Genomic DNA, 19,524 nt, shown 5'->3' with positions numbered 1-19,524 from the left:
ATCTAGACCAGTGGTTCTCAAACTTTTGTACTGGTGATCCCTTTCACATAACAAGCCTCTGAGTGCGACACCCCTCCCCCTTATAAATTTAAGAAACTTAAATATATTTAACACTAGTATAAATACTGGAGGCAAACCAGGGTTTAGGGTGGAGGCTGACAGCTCACAACCCCCCATGGGGTCCCAACCCCCAGTTTGAGAACCCCTGATCTAGACTATCCCTGACAGGTGTTTGTCTAACCTGCTCTGAAAATTTTCCAATGATGGAGATTCCACAACCTCCCTTGATAATTTATTCCAGTGTTTAACTACCCTGACAGCAAGTTTTTCCTAATGTCCAACTTAAACCATCTTTGCTGCAATTTATGCCTATTACTTCTTTTCCCATCCTCGGAGGCTACAGAGAATAATTTTTCTCCCTCCTAAATAGAATATCAGGGTTGGAAGAGACCTCAAGAGGTCATCTAGTCCGACCATCTGCTCAACCTTTGTAACAACTTTTTATGTACCTGAAAACTATTATGTCCCCTCTCAGTCTTCTCTTCTCCAGACTAAACAGACCCTTTTTTTCAGTCTTCCCTCATAGGTCATGTTTTCTAGACCTTTAATCATTTTTGACATTTGACAATCATTCTAGACATTTAATCATCTTGTCCGGATTTTACTCACCAAATTTTCTGAAATCAATTTGTCAACTCCAGCTGTAGGGGAGGGAGGAAAGGGAAGATCACCCTTTGCTGCTAATCCTGATGTTAGATTGCACCTAAAAGAAATATCTATTTATAAGTACCACATGCACATTGTATCCACATTACTTAATTCAATAACAGCCTGTAAAGGCTTTGAATGCTGAGACTATTTTAATGGCAATGGCTCTACAGGATAAAGTACGCTTTCCAATAATCTACTCATTTGTACGTTAACCCCAGCCAAGCAGGCTTTGCCTTCATAAATCACTCTCTGCGAATAGTTTCTTTCTGACATATGTGTTGAGAAGAAAAAATGTAATGTTTTCACCACAGTGTTTCTGGTAATTATGGCACTTATGTGACTGTACTAAATGTTTAAGGGGCTGTCCATAAATTACATAATACTTTTTTTTAATGGATCCGCAAGACCCATCCACCACTTTGTAATATTAAAACAAACTCACATAATTAAGAACCCACCCATCTCTTAATGCATTATCGAATTTATGGACAGCCCTGAAGTACTTCAGGGTTGAACATTCCCCCTTCCCTCCCCACCCCCCGATTGTGGTTGTACAGGAAATGAGGCACCCAAGAAAGCCATCATGGAATCCCCATAGATTGTTCAGGAGGACAAGAAATAGTATTTCCAATAAAATGTCTACTTTTGATTTAAATCCAGGACCTTGAATACTAAATTAAAATGGAAATGCAGAAGAAAACCTCCATTTATTGCACTTGAAACTCTTTATTACAGAACAATGAAGACACATAGAAGTAATAAAACATTAAAATGAAAAATGATAATCATACGGAAAGTGAAAAGAAGTAGAGGTGTAATACAGACTCAACTTGGATAAAACAAAAACACACCATTGCTCTGCTGACAGCAATAGAGGGGTGACCTTGCTCCTCTTAACTTCAGTGCTAGCAGGAATGGCCCCTGGCTCTGGAATTTAAAAGTTTTCAGCATGCCACTTATTGAATTGTAGCCCAGCCCTGAGGTGTGACTGCATTCTCCCCTTCCTCCTCAGGGTTATGGGTACTCGTTTCACCTATAAGTGTGCCTGGTGCCTCCACCCAAGGAAACCCCTTCATGCAGAGAATACAGAGGGCTTGTCTCTTGGCAAAATATTTCACATAAATCTCATACAGAGGGGGTGTCAGAGCACACAAAACGAAACTAGCTATCACAATTCCTGGAGTAATAAAACAGTAACTGGGTCTTTATTAGGTATGGGGAGTTCAGGATATAGGACAGTGGAACAGGGGATTAGGATAAAGAGACAAAACAACAATACCTAACACTAGCCCTCCCAACATTAACAGCCAGTAAAAACCTCCCAGCACCTGCATAGGCAAATAGCGAGCTTAAGCTCAGTCTTTCACAGAACCATAGAAGATTTGGGTTGGAAAAGACCTCAGGAGGTCATCTAGGTCATCTCAAAGCAGGATCAACCCCAACACCCATCTTTAATGGGTAGTGCAGCGCTGATGCCCATGGCGTGCTTAAAACAAAATAAAGAATAAACCAGGGTGTTCTCTCAAAGTATGTGCACCAAGGATAGTAAGATCTTCCTTGGCACTCTGGTCTGGATGCCAATGTGCAGTTAGGCTGGCTCTTGGTAGCCTAACCATGGCTCTCCTCAGTCTCCAGAGTTTCTGGTCTCTACTGAGATGACACAGTTTAGTGACCCAGAAATCCCAAAAATCTTTCCTTGAGTAGGAATGTGGAGAGGAAATGCAAAGGGGCCTCTCTGGCAGAGATGCATCTCTCCCTGCTATACTTCCAACACAGCTAACACCAAAAGTAAAACCAAATCCTTTGTCTCCAAGTTCTGGCTTATGATTCGTTCAGGTAATGTTACAAGGCAGCTGCATAGCTTTTGATGTCAGGGAGCTGTTGACATGCACGTAAGTTTTTCAAGATCATTTACTTTTGAGGCTGTGTGTAAATCAGAATTTACCCCTCCCAGTTTGCTGCTAAGAGCCATCAATAACTCTAGGCTTGGAGTTTATGCCAGCTATGAACCCTGCATCATCACAGGGAGAGCAACAAGAAAAACTGTAGCACGGCCCCTCTTCCTTTAGGAGGAATAGGAGAAGAATCTTAGGGCAGGTCCATACTCACCGCGCGGGTCGACGCGGTGAGTTCGACTTCACGGAGTTCGAACTATCGCGTCTGATCTAGACGCGATAGTTCGAACTCGAAGCGCCATGATCGACTCCGGTACTCCACCACTGCAAACGGCGGTGGTGGAGTCGACGGGGGAGCCGCGGAGTTCGACCCCGCCGCGTCTGGACGGGTGAGTAGTTCGAATTAGGGTACTTCGAATTCAGCTACGCTATTCCCATAGCTGAATTTGCATACCCTAATTCAAACCCCCTTTTTAGTGTGGACCAGGCCTTAGATGAGCTGGAAGTGAAGATCCTGCCTCGCCCCCCTCCTTCCTGGACCTTGCTGGTGATGTTTGCGGAGTAGATAGGAGACAAGAGAATGAAAACTGCCAGGTAATCACCACACCCTCTTGATTTCACATAGCAGAAGTGTGTGCACATCTGTGTGGCTTCCCAGCAATCATGCCAGGCTAACTCTTGTAGCGCAGATCTTGCTAGCCTCTTTAGGATTATGAACTTCCTCGCAGATAACTCTCTTTCCCTGATATAAAGAACCCAGAGATGTAAAACAGAGCCTCAGCTTTCATTTAAATAAAAGACAAACATTTTTAAACTTGAGTTAGGCTAACTTGAAAAACAGATATTTAAATTTGTTTGAGAGACGCTGAGCACCCATATCTCCCACTGACTTCAAATGCTGAGCACCACTGGGAAAAACAAAGTTTGGCCACTTATTTCAGTACTGGATTTAGCTTTCTAAGTTGAAGCAGTGGAGTTTAAAACTGTTGTCCTGGCTTTCCCTTTTACTTGCCCAAAGAGCCCTGAAAACAAAGTTGCCAACTAAGCAGGAGGGGTGAAAGCTTGGCACTGATTTCCCTAAGGATTACAGATTATTCACCACCACCCCCCCTACGGATGTCCAGGGGTGGGCTGTGATCATGACTTTTTGAGGACTCTAGATCAATTTGGAATTGCATTACTGCTGATGGCAGGAGGAAATTTGTGGTAACCCTAGTGCCAGGTAGCTGCTCACAGCTAGGCTGGCACATTCACTGAACACACAATGCAACTGATAACAAACATGGAAAGCTCAATAGCATGTTAGACAGCAGGAGCTAGTGGGCTATATGTTAGCCAAGAACAAAGAACTTTAGCATTTAACATCTCCCTCCCTGCCCATTCTTTTATATAAAAATAAATGTTGTGTTGGGAGGTTAAACAACCCTCCCACAACAGTCACATTAGCCCTGGATAGTGGTGTGTTCATGGTAGACAAGTCAGTTAGGTGTAGTAGAAAGAGAGGCTGAAGCATAGGTCTGGTGCAAAGCCTGAACCAAAGTCAGCAAAAAGTTATGCTATGAGCAACAGTCAGGCCCTGTCAAAAGCAAATGCGTGCCTGCAAATCAGTGTTCAGTACACGAACTCAGCACCGGTACTGCTAGCATTGCTAAAACACACACTGAATAGGTAAACACATTCCAGCAGGCCAGCACAGGAACATCCCAACCTAGCACATGACAAAATGGTTTGACAAAAGTGAATAGTGATATTTTGTCTGAAACATCAGGAGAAAAGTACAAGGGGAGATAACAACCGTGTCATGAAATGCGTAAGGTGATACGCAAGTTGTTGATCCCAAATTGTTTGTCTCAGTCTATTAACGTTGGGATACGTTGCCTTAATCCTTCATCTGGTCTAGGGGGCAGTGGAAAGTCCCGCCCCTGACTGAGCTGGTCCATTGTCAGAGGTGTAACATGTGTTAGTGTACCTGTAACCATTGAGCTGGCGCATTGGCACCGTGCTTCGTCGGCAATAAATCTGGCCAGGTGCCTTCGCTACTAAACCGAGTTTTGTGGTCTTAGTGGTCGATTCTGTCGGAGCCTGCTGTATGGGCTATCTGGCCAGAGCCAGTACGGCACACAAAGAACACACACATGCAGCCGAACATCTGACAACATTAGGTTTCTGAAGTAGTGATGAAAAACTATTTGGAAGACCCACCCAAAACCAGCAAGGTCAGTTCTGGTGACAGCTTGTGCTCCTTATCAATTTATTCTACATGCCATCAGCTGTTGAGGAGCTAGCAGTTGCCTGAATCCACTCTGATGTCTTCAAGGTTGATCTCCTCGTTTTTGAGAAAGCCGCGTGGTGGGTGGGTGTGGGTGTGTGCAGGGGCGGCTCTAGACACCAGCGCGCCAAGCAGGCGCTTGGGGCGGCCGTTTCCCGGGGGGGCGGCATTTGGCTCCGGTTGAGCTCCCGCCGGCATGCCTGCGGCAGGTCCACCGGAGCCCGGGACAAGCGGATCTGCTGCAGGCATGACTGCGGCGGGTCCCATCTTCCCGCGGCTCCGGTTGAGCTCCCGCAGGCATGACTGCGGCAGGTCCGCTCGTCCCGGGCTCCAGTGGACCTGCCGCAGGCATGCCGGCAGGAGCTCAACCGGAGCCGCGGGAAGAGGGGACCCGCCGCGGGACCGGGGAAGGGCGGCGCAGCGCTCCGCGCTGCTTGGGGCAGCCTACTTTGTAGAGCCACCCCTGGGTGTGTGCACGCGCGCGTAGGGAGAAGAGATGCAGCTGAGGTCAAGGAAAAATAAAAGTTATTACCATTTAATGGATATTCATGGCCTCATGCAAAATGTACTAGTAGACACATCCACATCAGTTAGTGTACAGTTGTTGACAGTTTCAGCTGGAAGCCCAGGAATGAAGAATTAAAAAAAAACAAAACAAAAAAACATCCCTATTGCCAGGGCAGAGGAAAAACTTTCAGTGCTCCCATGTAGCTATCCTATGGATAAAGAGAGGACTGCACAGTTGTCAAGCTGGCATCTGTTTGCAGCACTATTGCAGCCCTATTTGTCCCAGAATATTAGAGAGAGACAAAGGTGGATGAGGTAATATCTTTTATTGGACCAACTTCTGTTGGTGAAAGAGACAAGCTTTCACACTACACACATACCTCTTCAGGCATCTATCCACCTGTGAACAGAGTATGTAAGTTTTTATTCAGGTCCTCTATAACTTCTGATTTCTCCCCAGGCCCCATTGTATACAATCTAAAACTGGCCCCTAATTTTTTAAAAAGGAAAATGGCATTTAGGGACCGTATGTTTTTTCCTCTCATCTAAAATAAGTCAGAAACTCAGAAGAAAAAGTGGCAGTGTTCAGCAAATGTAGAGGAGGGTGCAAATGATCTGAAATTTGTATACTGTGGAGTTTATTCTCATTTAATACAACAGTATGACTGAAAGAAAAAACTATTCTGAAAATAGATATACAGCAGAAATAAGTTTGTACACACAAGCGACTAAAGAAAATTTAAATCCTCACTGTTTTGTGATAAACTTAATCACTTACAATAATTTGATTAATTTCCAACGAGAACTCCCAGTGTATTCTGCAGCAAAGCCGTTGCATTGTGTGTCAGGTTGGTGGAAATGCGCAGTTCTATAGCACCTTTAGATAAAATATTTAAAACAGAAATTTTATTGGGTTAAGCATGAAAATGAACAATTCCTTCACTATACCGAGGTACTTATTTTGATATTAAATTTAGTTATTTTTAAGTTCTGTCCACATTTTCAGTTTTTAACTTGCCACAGATCACCACTTTTAGGGTTAAAATCATCTTAGAACAAAGGGGAAGGTCGCAGCTCTCTGAATTGTTTCAGACTGTCTGCAAGTTCATGAAGACAACACTGCATTGGTTTATAGTTTGTTTACCTTTTCGAGGTCCTCTTCACAACCCATGAGAGCTACAAACAAGAAAAAAAAACAAAACACTATGGCACAATACTATATGAGGGGTACAAATTCCATAGCTGCAGGACCCAGGAATATACGAGGCCCTTTTTATAACTACGCTAAAGTAGCTACTTATTTTCTCTAAAGAGTAGGCACATACACAACGTTTGTACTTTTGGAACTTTAATTACTCAAAAGTAATATAAAAATATTTTAAAAATACTAAAGCTTGAGAACACTGCATGATAGAAACAGTTTGAAAGTCTTCCACAAAAGAAGTATATGACAAAACTGATGAACAATTATTTGAGTACAGTTTTTACCAGAAATATTACATAATTGTTCCCATTTAAAAATCAATAATAAAAACAACAATGATTACACTACAGGAAATACTAAAAAATATGGTAAACTTCGCAGCTTATAACTTGGGTAGAAAGAATCTTTTGTTTTGTAATTTTATATTAGAATTGTTGGATGTAGCTTTAGAAAACATTTTAAGTAGTACAGTCTTAATATACAGTGGCCCTTCTCTGCCATTGGGAATTTGGGATTGGCTGTAAGTGCCCATTGAATGATAGTGGTCACGGTGACAGCTGATGTTTCTTAACTTTAGGAATACTTATGTCTATCAGAAGAGCAGATTTATGACTTCCAAGAACAATTACACAGAAATCAATAATGGCTGTTGACAACAGATAAGGTACAAGAGAGCAAACAAATGCTTGTCTGTAGTAAGGTGATGCCCAACTAGAGGATTTTGTTTACTTTGGAATTTCTCTCATGGGAATTCACATAATACCTGTTTCTTGTATGGGGCCAGAGTTGTAAGATTAGATAGGATTCGTTCTAAATGATCATTACTAAGGAGTTCTGAAGTACTCTAGAAAAATCTTCACTTTCACAATAGGATTTAAACACACAATTCAAATCTCTCAAAAAGTATATTACAAATAGCTTCAACAGAAAAACAAACAAACAATCAAAACTCAATTCTTTGCAGCTTTAAAAAAAAAATTTCCTCCAAAAAGCAGCTAGCAGATGAAGTAGTTTTGAAACCAAACTATTTTATCTTTTTTTAAATAAAGCAGGCACAATGAGGGAGACATTTATTTTAAACCAATTCTGCAAAAGAATTCCACAATGCCATACTTTATAAAAATACTTAATTATATAAAAAGTGTGAATGTGAACTTTGAACTTTTTGTTAGGGTAAGATCCATATCAATGTCTTGTGGTGAAAGACGATTAAAAATAAAAATTTCATATATATACAGAAACTCTTTCTGGAGAAGTTCTATAATACACAACCATTTACAATGAACAAACTCATTAAGTTAGTGTTTTATTTCTTTACTATACAAATGTTATTACAAGGAAAATTGTTCCATTCAGTCATTAAAATCCAATTAATGCCAGCACCATTTTCTGGCATTTTTATTGTAACTGTTTTAATACATAAACTTGTATGATTGTGTTACCCATTTTAAAATATTTAGAAAAAAAATTACAATTCCATAGTGTTCTTGGTTTTTTACATAAAGCCCTTTTAAAATTTGATAATCACACGTGTATAGAAGATAAGGGAAAATGCAAAATGATGGCACTGTTCTTACAAAGTTCCATTTAGTGGAGAGATTCAGTATGAAGAATGTAGTGTAAACATGTGAAAAACAATTTTTAGTACCAGAACTATATTGCCCACTTGCATGAAATTCATTTGTCAGATAGTGTTACACTGATAGTATGATCATCATGATACTAGAGAAAACCATTTAGTTTAATAATTAAAGTATGTTAGCTTAATTTGAAATTCCAAACTTCATGCCACCAGATGAACAGAGGACATGAAGTTATTGCTTAATATGTCAGTAGTTGAAGAAAATATCATAGATGTAGTGTGAGCTGAGCTGAAATGCCAGCAAAGGTTTGTCATCACTGTATGATGTCAATATTAAATATACTTTATCCCTCTAATTTTTAAGCCTTCACATTTTCTTCTCCTATTTAGTCTCACTTAAATAATTCTGTGTGTAAGAGTCTTTACAGTCAAGAAAAGCAAAAGTGCAATCAAATCCCTGAACCAGTGTCATTTTACATTTGTGGCACCCATCACCGTTAATACATACTAGCCACATCTCACAGTACCAAATCTGTGTTTTAATGTGTACTGTCTAAAGGTGACCATTTACCAGCTAAGATCTTGATCTTGCAATGAGCTTTGTTTAGGTAGTCTTCCCACACAGAGCTCATTGTAGGATTGGAGCTTAAAAGATTAGAGAATTTTCCCTCTGATTGTACTGTATGGTTTCAAGTTCAAACTTTATCATATTTTATCAACACAACTTTATAAAATATTACCTCATTTTCTAGTTATCTTCATTATTCTTAACTATGCAGAAAAAAAATAAAAATGAAAAATCTCTCATGCTACTTTCCAGTTACATTAATACAAATATGAACACAGTGCATTATGCTCTCCAATTCCACTACTGAGGTCTAGCATTTAATCAAGTTAGTCATACACTGTTTAAAATTTCTGTTTTAACCTTGTCTATCCTAATTAAGTCCATGCAAGAGGAAGCTTAAACTGAAGATTACTATCAGTATCTCAGATATGGCTGTACCATCTTTAAGGAAAAAGTCCATCTAATTCTGAACACGGGAAATTTTATAGAACTGGAATGGAATTGTTTGGTCCCATAAAGTTCCTTTGTTTAAAATTTTTTCCACCCCAAGCTCGTGTGTAATTTAAGACAATTCTCCCTTTAACAGAATGTATTATTAAATGCTAGGTAAATAATTTAAAATGTTAGGGTTTTTTTTTTTTTTTTTTGGCTAGTAATTGTCATGCCAACACTCACTTTACCACTGAGTAATTTCAGCAAACTCCTTTTGGACCCTGAAATCAGTTTGTTTGTTTGTTTTTTTGGGGGGGAAGAGGGGAAAATCACATCATTGGTAAATTAGGGTATAACAGTTTAAAAGTGGTTTTGTGCAACTGTAGTATGGAATTCCAGTTTGCCATTAAAAGCATGCAGAGTGAAGATTTTCTTTCCTTTGATTCCTTTAAAGAAGCGAGGAACCCACTGAAAGTCCTTTACATTTGGCAGATTTGTGCATGTTATGTAGGTTGTTGGCTTATAAATTGTCTCCAGGTTGGTACTGTGGTTCTGTAGCAGTGAAGTAATCTTCCAAGAAAGATTGAATATATTCAAATGTTGGTCTTTCATCAGGGTCCTTCTTCCAACACAGTTTCATTAATTCATGGAGAGACTCTGGACAGCCCTGTGGGCAAGGCATCCTATACCCACGTTCTACTTGTTCCAGAACTTCACGATTCACCATCCCTACAATAAATAATTTAGGTGTTAATGACATTACACAATGAACAGTTTCCAAAAATCCCTCAGCTTTTTTCTGGCATCAGACCACCTGAGAGTTAAATTTAACTCTCAAGATAACTGTACTGCCACAAGAGACTCTTCACTATAGACCAGGGGTCGGCAACCTTTCAGAAGTGCTGTGCCGAGTCTTCATTTATTCACTCTAATTTAAGATTTCGCGTGCCAGTAATACATGAATGTTTTTAGAAGGTCTCTTTCTATAAGTCTATAATATATAACTAACCTATTGTTGTATTCAAGTAAATAAGGTTTTTAAAATGTTTAAGGAGCTTACTTGCATTTTAATTTAATTTTAAGAGCCCCCTGGACCTGGGCCAGGACCTGGGCAGTGTGAGTGCCACTGAAAATCAGCTCGCGTGCCGCCTTTGGCACGCGTGCCATAGGTTGCCTACCCCTGCTATAGACACAGTATGTTGGATTAATTTTGTAAAATTTTAAAATAAATATATTTTCTGAAATACTCAAATTTTACCCATGTTTCTCAAATAGTTAGTACTGGCCGATCCTCATGCTTATTCAAATACTTTTGCTACAGAACATTTCCTATTTACTTAGGGAAAATTCCTGCAAAGGAGATCCCCATAACAAGACCCTTACTCTTGTCTGGAGTTCTATTCATTGGCCACTTGATCTGAACAGAATAATAAGAGATTCTATATACTAAAGTTCTGTTGATAACTTGCCCAGAACAAAAGTATTATATAAACTCAAATGAACACATCAAAATATTTCATATTATTTACATTTATTGATCCAAAACTGTGGAACTCTGCCATAAGGCAGCCATTTTCAACACATACTATACACATTCTGGCTGCAGACAGCATCAGGTTGCTCTAAGTCAGGAAAGGCCCAAATCTGAAATTTCAGAAGCGAGCAGATAGAAAGCAAGTTTAATATTCTCCTGTACTCAGTACTCTTAAATCTTATCAGTGGGATTTAAGATACTATGGGGTCCTAAAGCACTTTAAATTTAACCACGCAATAATTAAACTGTAAGGCAAAAAACTAGATAGATGTAATTAGAATAAAAAGTATAAAATACATTTTACATTTCAAAAGGAGTAAGAGCAGGATTTTCCAAAACAGGAGCTTAAAGTTAGGCTCTTAAGTCTATTTATCTGCCTAAATGAATAGTGGAGTTTAAAAAGCAAACCAAAAAAACCTCAATTCCCTCCCAGCTCCCACAATTTTCTGTTTTTGAAAATGAGTCCTTCAAAAGCCACCGTTTATGAAAATTATCAAAATATTTCCCTAAAAACAAACAGTTCAAAATTTCAGAATACACTTTATTAGATAAATAGCCATCCTAGTTCAGGGAAGAGGTGTTTGCTGAGATTTTCAAGAGAGCCTACAGGAGCATGGTGCTCTAAACACTCTGAATTCCATTGAGTTTGAATGCCTAACTAACTCTCTTAAGCTTGGTCTACACTGGGGGGGGAGGGGGGGAAATCGATCTAAGTTACACAACTTCAGCTACATGAATAACGTAGCTGAAGTTGACATACTTATATCAACTTACTGTGGTGTCTTCACTACGGTGAGTCGGCTGCTGCCGCTCCCCTGTCAACTCTGCCTACGCCTCTTGTAGGAGTTGATGGGAGAGCATTCGGAGATCAATTTATCACATCTAGACTAGACCCCATAAATCGATCCCTGCTGGATCAATCGCTGCCCACCGATCCAGCCGGTAGTGAAGACATACCCTTAGGCTTCTTTGAAAATCTCAGCCATAATGGTTAAGTGATACTGCTTAAGCAATGCACTTTGCTTTCTCCCCTACAGCCATAGAGATCCACAACAGTCCAAATGGTGTTCTGCATAGGAGACTGCTGTAGGCAGATTTTAGGGACCCGGGGAGTAGATGCCTGCATGCTGTGGAGCCTTACTTTTTAGGAGCGCCCTGCACTTTGTTGCACATTGTGATTGGTGGAAGGGCAGAGGCAGTGCACCAAAAACAGAGTTAAGGCTAGAGGATCTGCCCCTCCATGATCTAGCTGCATTGTTTCCTGCACCAATGGCAGTGTTTGTTACTACAGTCTCAAGGCTGCAGGAGCAGTAGCAGCAACTGCCAGAATGGTTCCATTGCTTGGGGTACTACATACTGAATGTAAGTTTCACCTTCAGTCTCTATAAAACTACTAGTGTTAAATCCTGCTGCTTGGACTTGGCCTAGAGAAAAAGGATTGGGTCCTAAAGAAGCATGACTAATTATGACAATCAAGTATGAGTTAAAATATTTTACTTAGGACTTGTCATCTTTTCCTCATAGCGTTTATTCATACTGGATCACTGAAATAGTTTTTTTGGAAGTTATTGGTATGAGTCACAACGGCATTAAAATCCCGAGTCATCAAAATTATGCTAAAAAAGTGAGTGTTCTGGACTTGCCTACATTCTGAGAGAAGACTCTTATTTGCAAGTCTTACCCTTGACACTCAAAATATTATGCCTTCTTTAGGAATAAATGTTGCACCCCTATCTTTTTGGTTGGTTATAGCCTGGTAAGCATTACAAATTGGTGTGATTCTGATGCACAGGGATGCACAATGTATTCTGATGCAAGAACTCCGCTAGTAGGTTCTATGCCCTCACATATTAGAATGTTATGCTCTGCAGAGCCCATCCATAGCAGCACCCAGGGAAGATTTTGAGGACATGGCATGGCCAATGGATGCTCAATTATGCAGGTCCACTGATCTCCTCCTCCAACAGGTGGTGGCAGTAGCAGCCACAGAACACTGTAACCTATGGTGTAAAAATACTCTACCCTTGAAACTCATGGCATTCACCCATGCGCAGGGAAGAGGATTTGGCATGTGGCAATGTAATGTATACTATGCTTTTTACAACACTGGCAAAAAACACAAGAGCCAACAAACAAAAACCCCTCATAACCAACAAAAATCCAAACAGAGCAAAACCACAAACCAAACCGAACATTTAAAGTAATGAATATCAATCAACAACACTGATTAAACATCCTTAGGGCCTGAGTCAAGACGACTTTCTGTGATTGAAGAAAAATTTCCTGGTTTCTCGAATTTATTTATTAATAAGGCCCAAGCTGCATGTAGTGTTATAGAAACAGGGCTTGACATTTCTCTTTTTGCAACTTTATATAATGGAGCACTATATATACACCATTACTGTCCTCCTGGAAAATCATTTTACTCCTCTAATATTCTGTAAAAGGGTAGCTTTGCTTTCTCCAATAAGATCTGAAGTGGAGCATGTTAAAATGGCTGTCTAACAGTCGAATATATTAGGAGAAAGACAAGTTTCTTCTGTTAGAAGCAGTTCATATTTCCAGTATTAATTATTCTACCTCTGATTCAGACATAGGAGAAGTAGAAAAGAAAAGGAGCAGGAGGAAGATTTCAACCAGCTTTATTTAAGATTATGCTGTAAACTGGAATAGGATCCAAATGAGTAGTTTGAGAAATTAGGACTAAAGGAATATCTTTTTTGAGTTTCATTACCTTAACACCAAACTATATAAATCCCATTATGGATTATCATAACATAATGGTGTAATATCTTCTAATAAAGGCTTGTTTAATGCTTTCTTACCTGGATATGGCACTCTACCCTTTGTTACCAGTTCTGTCAGCAAAATTCCAAATGACCACACATCAGATTTGATTGTAAACCGACCATATAATGCTGCCTCAGGAGCTGTCCATTTAATTGGAAATTTGGCTCCTAAAACAGTGAAGAAAAAAAGACACTTTTTCTAGATACAGTTTGCTCACACTTTGTGTGTACACACACACACACACACACACACACACACAGAGCGCGCTGTGTTATCTGGCCCCGTATGAACTGGAAAGCTCCATAAATAAACCAGCATTTTTCTAATCTTCATAGAAAGTCTGGTTTATAGTCCAGTTGGTGCGGGGCCGGCAGGCTTCCTAACTGGCTCCATGTGGCTCCCTGGAAGCCGCAACATGTCCCTGCTCCTCCTAGGCAGAGGCGTGGCAGGAGACTCTGTGCACTGCTGCTGCCCCCGCAGTTCTTGGCATGTAGGGAGCCGCTTGAGGTGAGCACCCTCCGGATCCGGCACCCTACATCCCCTCCTGCACCTCAATCCCCTGCCCCAAGCCCCCTCCAGCACCCAAACTCCCTCCCAGAGCCCGCTCCCCACCTCCCAGTCCCACACTCCAACCCTCAGCCCCACACCGCCTCCCGCACCCAAACTCCCTCCCTCTTAGTTAACCAGCATTTTTCACTTATCAGAACTTAATTTTTGCTCTGCTAGTTCAATTAGTTGGATGGCTTAATACCTTTTAGTATAAAGGGATTTTTCAGACTGGAAAACATTAGAGCAATAAATATTGGCCAAGATTTTCAAAAGTGACTTGGGATTTTGGTGCCCAGCTTGGGTCACTTAAAAAGGACCTTATTTTAAGGAAGAGCTGAGTACCCTCCCTCTGAAATTCAGACTTCTACAATGTGCCTGAGTGGTTGGGCACCCAAAATCACTAGTCATTTTTGATAACTTAAGCCATTATCACCAAATAATTTTCAGAGTTTACCTATTAGTGAAAGCTGCAGTAATTAAAGTAGTGGGGGTTGGGACCAAACATATACGCCTTCAAGGGTAGGATTATTACATATATATGCATAAACTTTCAGTATGTAGATAAGTACTCTGATACTCCCCTAAATTTGATATTTGAGCAAATACCTCAAAGTATATAGATTTATTTATACAGTAAATAAATCTGTGTTACCTTGTCTGGCAGTGTACTCATTGTCTTCTATTAACCTTGCTAAACCAAAATCTGCAATTTTACACACAAGATTGTCTCCTACAAGAATATTAGCTGCCCGAAGGTCTCTGTGGATGTAGTTCATTCTTTCAATGTATGCCATGCCATCAGCAATCTGAAAAAGAAAGGTTTTATTTAAAAGCTATTTTTGGTGACCGGGCTCATTTCTCCAAAAAACATAAAACATAACAAAGCAGTCTTTTTGGAGCCAGTTCTGCTATAAAATATATCACAGCTGACCATTATAGCTTACTGATTATTAATAAAGTGTATTTTACTCCAGGACATCTAAAACAGAGATATTTATTGTAGCAAATTATAAAACTTCAACAGAAGCTGTAAAGAGTAAAAGCAAATAGAACGTTCAGCTGTGATCTTCGGTTGGTATATCTGTTTCACATTTTTAACATGTTTTCTATGTGGGAAATACTCATTTGTTGACTTATACACAGTACCTGAGCAGCCATGTCAACTAACTGTGGAAGTTTTAAGCATTTCCCTTCTCCTTCTTTAAGGAAGTCTAGTAAGCTACCTGTAAAAAGAAGATAAATATAATTTAGGAAAAACACAGACACAATCATTAAGGTCTAGCTGAAAGCCTCTAAGAGGGAGTTTTTCAAGACACAGATGGGATTTAGGTACCCAACTCCCACTGACTTTCAAAGTCCCAGTGCCTTTGAAAATCTCCCCCTAAATATTTCCTTCTCCAAAATGTAATATTGGGTTTGCACAATCTAATAGTGTTCTTTTAACTGCACACGTGAAAATTACTAACAGCAAGTTTCACCCAATTCTGCATGTGCCTCTGTTTAAAATAAAAAAAATTGGTCATAAGAATGTCTCTCCTCCTCCCATATCTCTATTACTTCACCACATTCCAGAAACAAGTGCTCACAAGGTCAAGATGAAGAAAGCAGACATTAGGAATAAAATGCTGCTGTGTCACTTACTGGTACAATGCCTTGGATGCTCATGGGAATCCTTAGAAGGGTTAGCCTAAACTTTAATTAATCTATACAAAATCTTGACATTAATAGAATGTTATGGTTGCATGAGGAAGCACTTACAAGCCAGAAACTGCCCAAGATAACTTTGCACATGCCACCTTAACAGCGCTCCTTATTCACATGCTTAATAGTCTATCTGTAAAATGGGGATCATAATATTGACCTCCTTTGTAAAACACTGAGCTCTACTGATGAAAACTGATTTATAAGAACTAGGTATAATTTCTCAAATAATACATTATATAACCTTAGATACATGTGCAGAATCTTGCAATCCTCTGTGCCACTGTATATAGAAAGTAGTGTATGCAAGTAATTTATTGAGAACATAATTCATTACACAATATTTAAATATAAATTAAGTATTTCATAAAAAAGTATATCAAAAGAACGTTAAGATTGCAAAAATCAAGCACTCTGAAGTTCAGAAACGTGACTTAACTCAGTTAACTTATGCATGTGCATTACAATACAGTCTTTAATTACATGATCCCAGTATTTTTCTACTGGACCATCCATCTCTTCCCACTTCTCATCTCTTTGTCACTGAACAAGCTAGGCTGTTTCCTCCCTGATAAATGGGAGACAGCAGGGGGAGCACTGAGAACAAAGGAAGAGTTTCATTGCCCTCAAATCTGGTAACGGTGCCAGAGTGGCAACCAGCAGCAAGAAGGAACAACTGCAGGAAAAGGCTTGCTCAACCCCTGCAGCACTGGGATGGTGCAAGATCAGTCTGGTAGGCACACAGAAACTGTGTCAAGATGGAACATGTTCAGTACAGAGAGAATCTTTGAAGAATAATGCTGCCAGTCACTAGCAAACATGTTATTGGGCATGTGCAAATTGAAATGATCAGAAATGTTTAATTTGGCTACATTTGGGTGTATTTTTCACAGGAAGAGCAAGAGATAAGCTCCTGTCAGCAATGTAACACCTTTGCCAAACTTCAAGTCCCTACTCTAAAGCATGGATATAGGACAGCTTTTCAATGAAATGGTTGTAATTAACATGGGCAAAAATAGTATTTTCCTATAACCTCATTCAAGGAAACAGCAAAACCATTTTGCTGAAACATCAACAAAAAAAAAATATTTTTCAGCCAGAGGCAGACACTCTCAATGGAAAATTTCTGCAGGAATTGTTGAAGTTTGCCAGATTAATGAGGAACTGAAAATAGGGTATTATAATGGAAAGCATCAGGCAACCCTAACTATATAGATGTCTCTATCAGAGCTATTTATAACAGTATAAAAGTGAAATGTGCTGGCATATATAAAAGAATTAAAATTACAACATTAATTCTTTCAATGACTATATCACTATCATCAGTGCTTCATTAATACATCTGGCCATAAATGCACTATTAAATATTTAGCACCTGGAAACTGGAGCACGATCATTTTTAGCTACACCGTACCCTTTGCTTTCATCAACTTAATTTAAAAGCATATATGTATATGTATAGGAAACATTAAATTTGATACCAAAGTGAAAATTTATCCAACCAGTGTACCAACAGTGTTGTCTATGGTTTGGAAGCAGCTGGATTAAATGAAATAACATCAGAAGGCTGGAAGCAGTAGAGATGAGAGATCTTCAAAAGATAGCAAGTGTAAAGTGGAATGATTTCAAGACAAATGAAGATGTTAGGAGAGTAGGATATAAAATTAGGATATGGGATTGGCTACAAATCAAAAAGGTTATGATGGTGGGAACAGATGATAGGATGCCAAATATTTTTTTTTTCCCACCCCCACCCACCCACCCCCCTAGAGGTTGACAAGTTACCAGATGGCAGGACATCATACACAGGGACATGACCAGGCAGGGGTGAATGAATGGCAATGCTGTACTGTTCCCTGTTACTGCAAAGGTGCTCCAGGATTAGAAGAAGATAGGAAACATTCTATGGACTATGCTGAGTACCCTTAACACTAGCAAAATGGACTGCTACTGGGCAACTGGAATTGTTAATTTTGTTTGTTGTACGTTCTTGATTCCAAAATCCATCTCCCCTCCTCTGAGACACATTTTAATAGTCTTTCCTCAACTACGTATCACATTTATATAAAGAACACTAAAACATTAGTACTGCTTGAAAGGAGTTGCAGTGATTTAATAACTGCTGCCTTTTAAGGAGTACAAATTATGGTCAATCTTAAATCTTGGTCTCTGATATAGTAGCTTGCCCAGCTGTAAGCATACCATAAGGGTTCAAGAAAAATGTTCTCTTTAGTATGAAAATCTGTTAAAATTCTAAGAACTGGGGTAATTTAAGAAAGTCACATCTTCCAAAATGGTAAAGACAAAAATGGATTGAAAAATGTTAAAAATAAACATGTCACAGACTTTTCAGAGCAACCTCATCATTGTAACTGCCACAAGTTTAAATACATCTGATATATTTATAAATCGCTTGCTACAATTTTCTGTTTAAAGGAACTGTGATGGGCCAAACCAGGATCTCTGAGGTTGATGTTCTGCACTAATTCATGAGACAAGAGATTTCCATATCCTGTTTCTTGAGGAACGAGTATTGTGGAGGAACAAAGATCTTACTCCAGCTTCTAGTAATCTGCCTGACCAGGAAAAATGCTGTTGGGCTCTGTGGTGCTTCCATGCAGCTCTCTTTTCCTTGAAGAAGGTTGTTTTAATGTTGGAGTCTCTGAGGCTAGCTAGATGAACTGTGAGAGGTAGCACTGGCAATTCTCTTGGGGTTGGGTGGGAAAAGCAGTGCAAATAATGAAAAATAATTACAAAACAAAAACACACCAAAACACAAACCCCATCAACCTGATTTGATTAAAATGCCACAACCTTATTGTTTCAATCGCTTTGTGCTACTGGGGGTAAACATAAACAAAACAGTTTATGCACTAGTATCAAACTGATTCCCTCCCCTCTCCACTGGCTTTTTACATTTTCAGAAAAATAATGAACAATTTGTCTCAGATTAAAATGGAGTTTTACATTTGTAATATCGACAACTGTACAGTAGATTTTTGTAATTCTTTACAGTAATCTTACTTTGTTTTGGCAACGTTCCAATTCAAGTTTTAATCTTTGCTTTGTACCATTCCATCTCCAGTAAGTACATACATACATAAATGGCTTATTCTAAACAGTGAAACCTGACTTCACAAGGCTGTTTTAAGATCTGCCATCAGAGAGACTGCTTCATTTCATTCATTTCCATTTGGTTTTTATGTTTATAGTTTGAAATCTTCAGTTCCTCTCCACCCTATTTGGCCTGATCCAACGTTTTAAAAATATTTTATATGCTATATGCTCTTTGATATAATTTGTAAATTTTATAATTTCAGTTTCTGACTTCAATCTGATTTCTGTCGTCCTAACATTGCCACAACTCTCTCCAAGATGAGCACAAGAGATTAAATTATTCAAAAATTAAAGTATTTGAATTGGGACCTATTCTTTTTAAAGATTGTTTAATACTGGAAGTAAACATTTAAAGCCTATTACACACATCCTGAAACCTTAAACTTCTCTCTTTTTGGAGCGAGAGGTAGACTGGGGAAAAATATGAGGAAAGAGCACAGCAAACAATTTTAGTTTATAGTTTAGTTTGCAGAACTATTCCAAGTAGTTCAAACTTTTGACCTACTAGCCTCAACAGTGTTTCTTTTAATTTCAACAACTTTTATTGATTCAATGGGATGATTACAAAGACTTCTGCCACTAACAGGCATCTCTGCCAGTTAGTTCCTAGCAACTAAAAATCTGGATCCTTTGTAAAACCCATCTGGTTGAGTTCAGTAAAGAAA

At 39.2% G+C, this 19,524-nt stretch overlaps 1 protein-coding gene across 4 annotated transcripts in view; it reads right to left on the bottom strand.

Moving 5' to 3' along the window:
- Positions 1-7,873: 7,873 nt before the first annotated feature.
- YES1 (YES proto-oncogene 1, Src family tyrosine kinase) overlaps positions 7,874-19,524 on the bottom strand; it is a 73,347-nt gene continuing 61,696 nt past the window's right edge. For all 4 annotated transcript variants that reach the window (XM_039525115.1, XM_039525114.1, XM_039525112.1 and 1 more), the window contains 4 exons: positions 15,188-15,264; positions 14,694-14,847; positions 13,528-13,659; positions 7,874-9,897 (listed from right to left, as the gene is read on the bottom strand). In XM_039525115.1, the coding sequence (XP_039381049.1) occupies positions 9,689-9,897; positions 13,528-13,659; positions 14,694-14,847; positions 15,188-15,264 (572 nt within the window). In that variant the 3' untranslated portion in view covers positions 7,874-9,688. The remainder of the gene's footprint in view (positions 9,898-13,527; positions 13,660-14,693; positions 14,848-15,187; positions 15,265-19,524) is intronic.

The sequence above is a fragment of the Mauremys reevesii genome, linkage group 2, assembly GCF_016161935.1.
Source record: "Mauremys reevesii isolate NIE-2019 linkage group 2, ASM1616193v1, whole genome shotgun sequence".
Classification (NCBI taxonomy): domain Eukaryota; kingdom Metazoa; phylum Chordata; order Testudines; family Geoemydidae; genus Mauremys; species Mauremys reevesii.
Note: the sequence above shows the minus strand (reverse complement) of the source record. Positions and strands in the feature narration are given on the sequence as shown.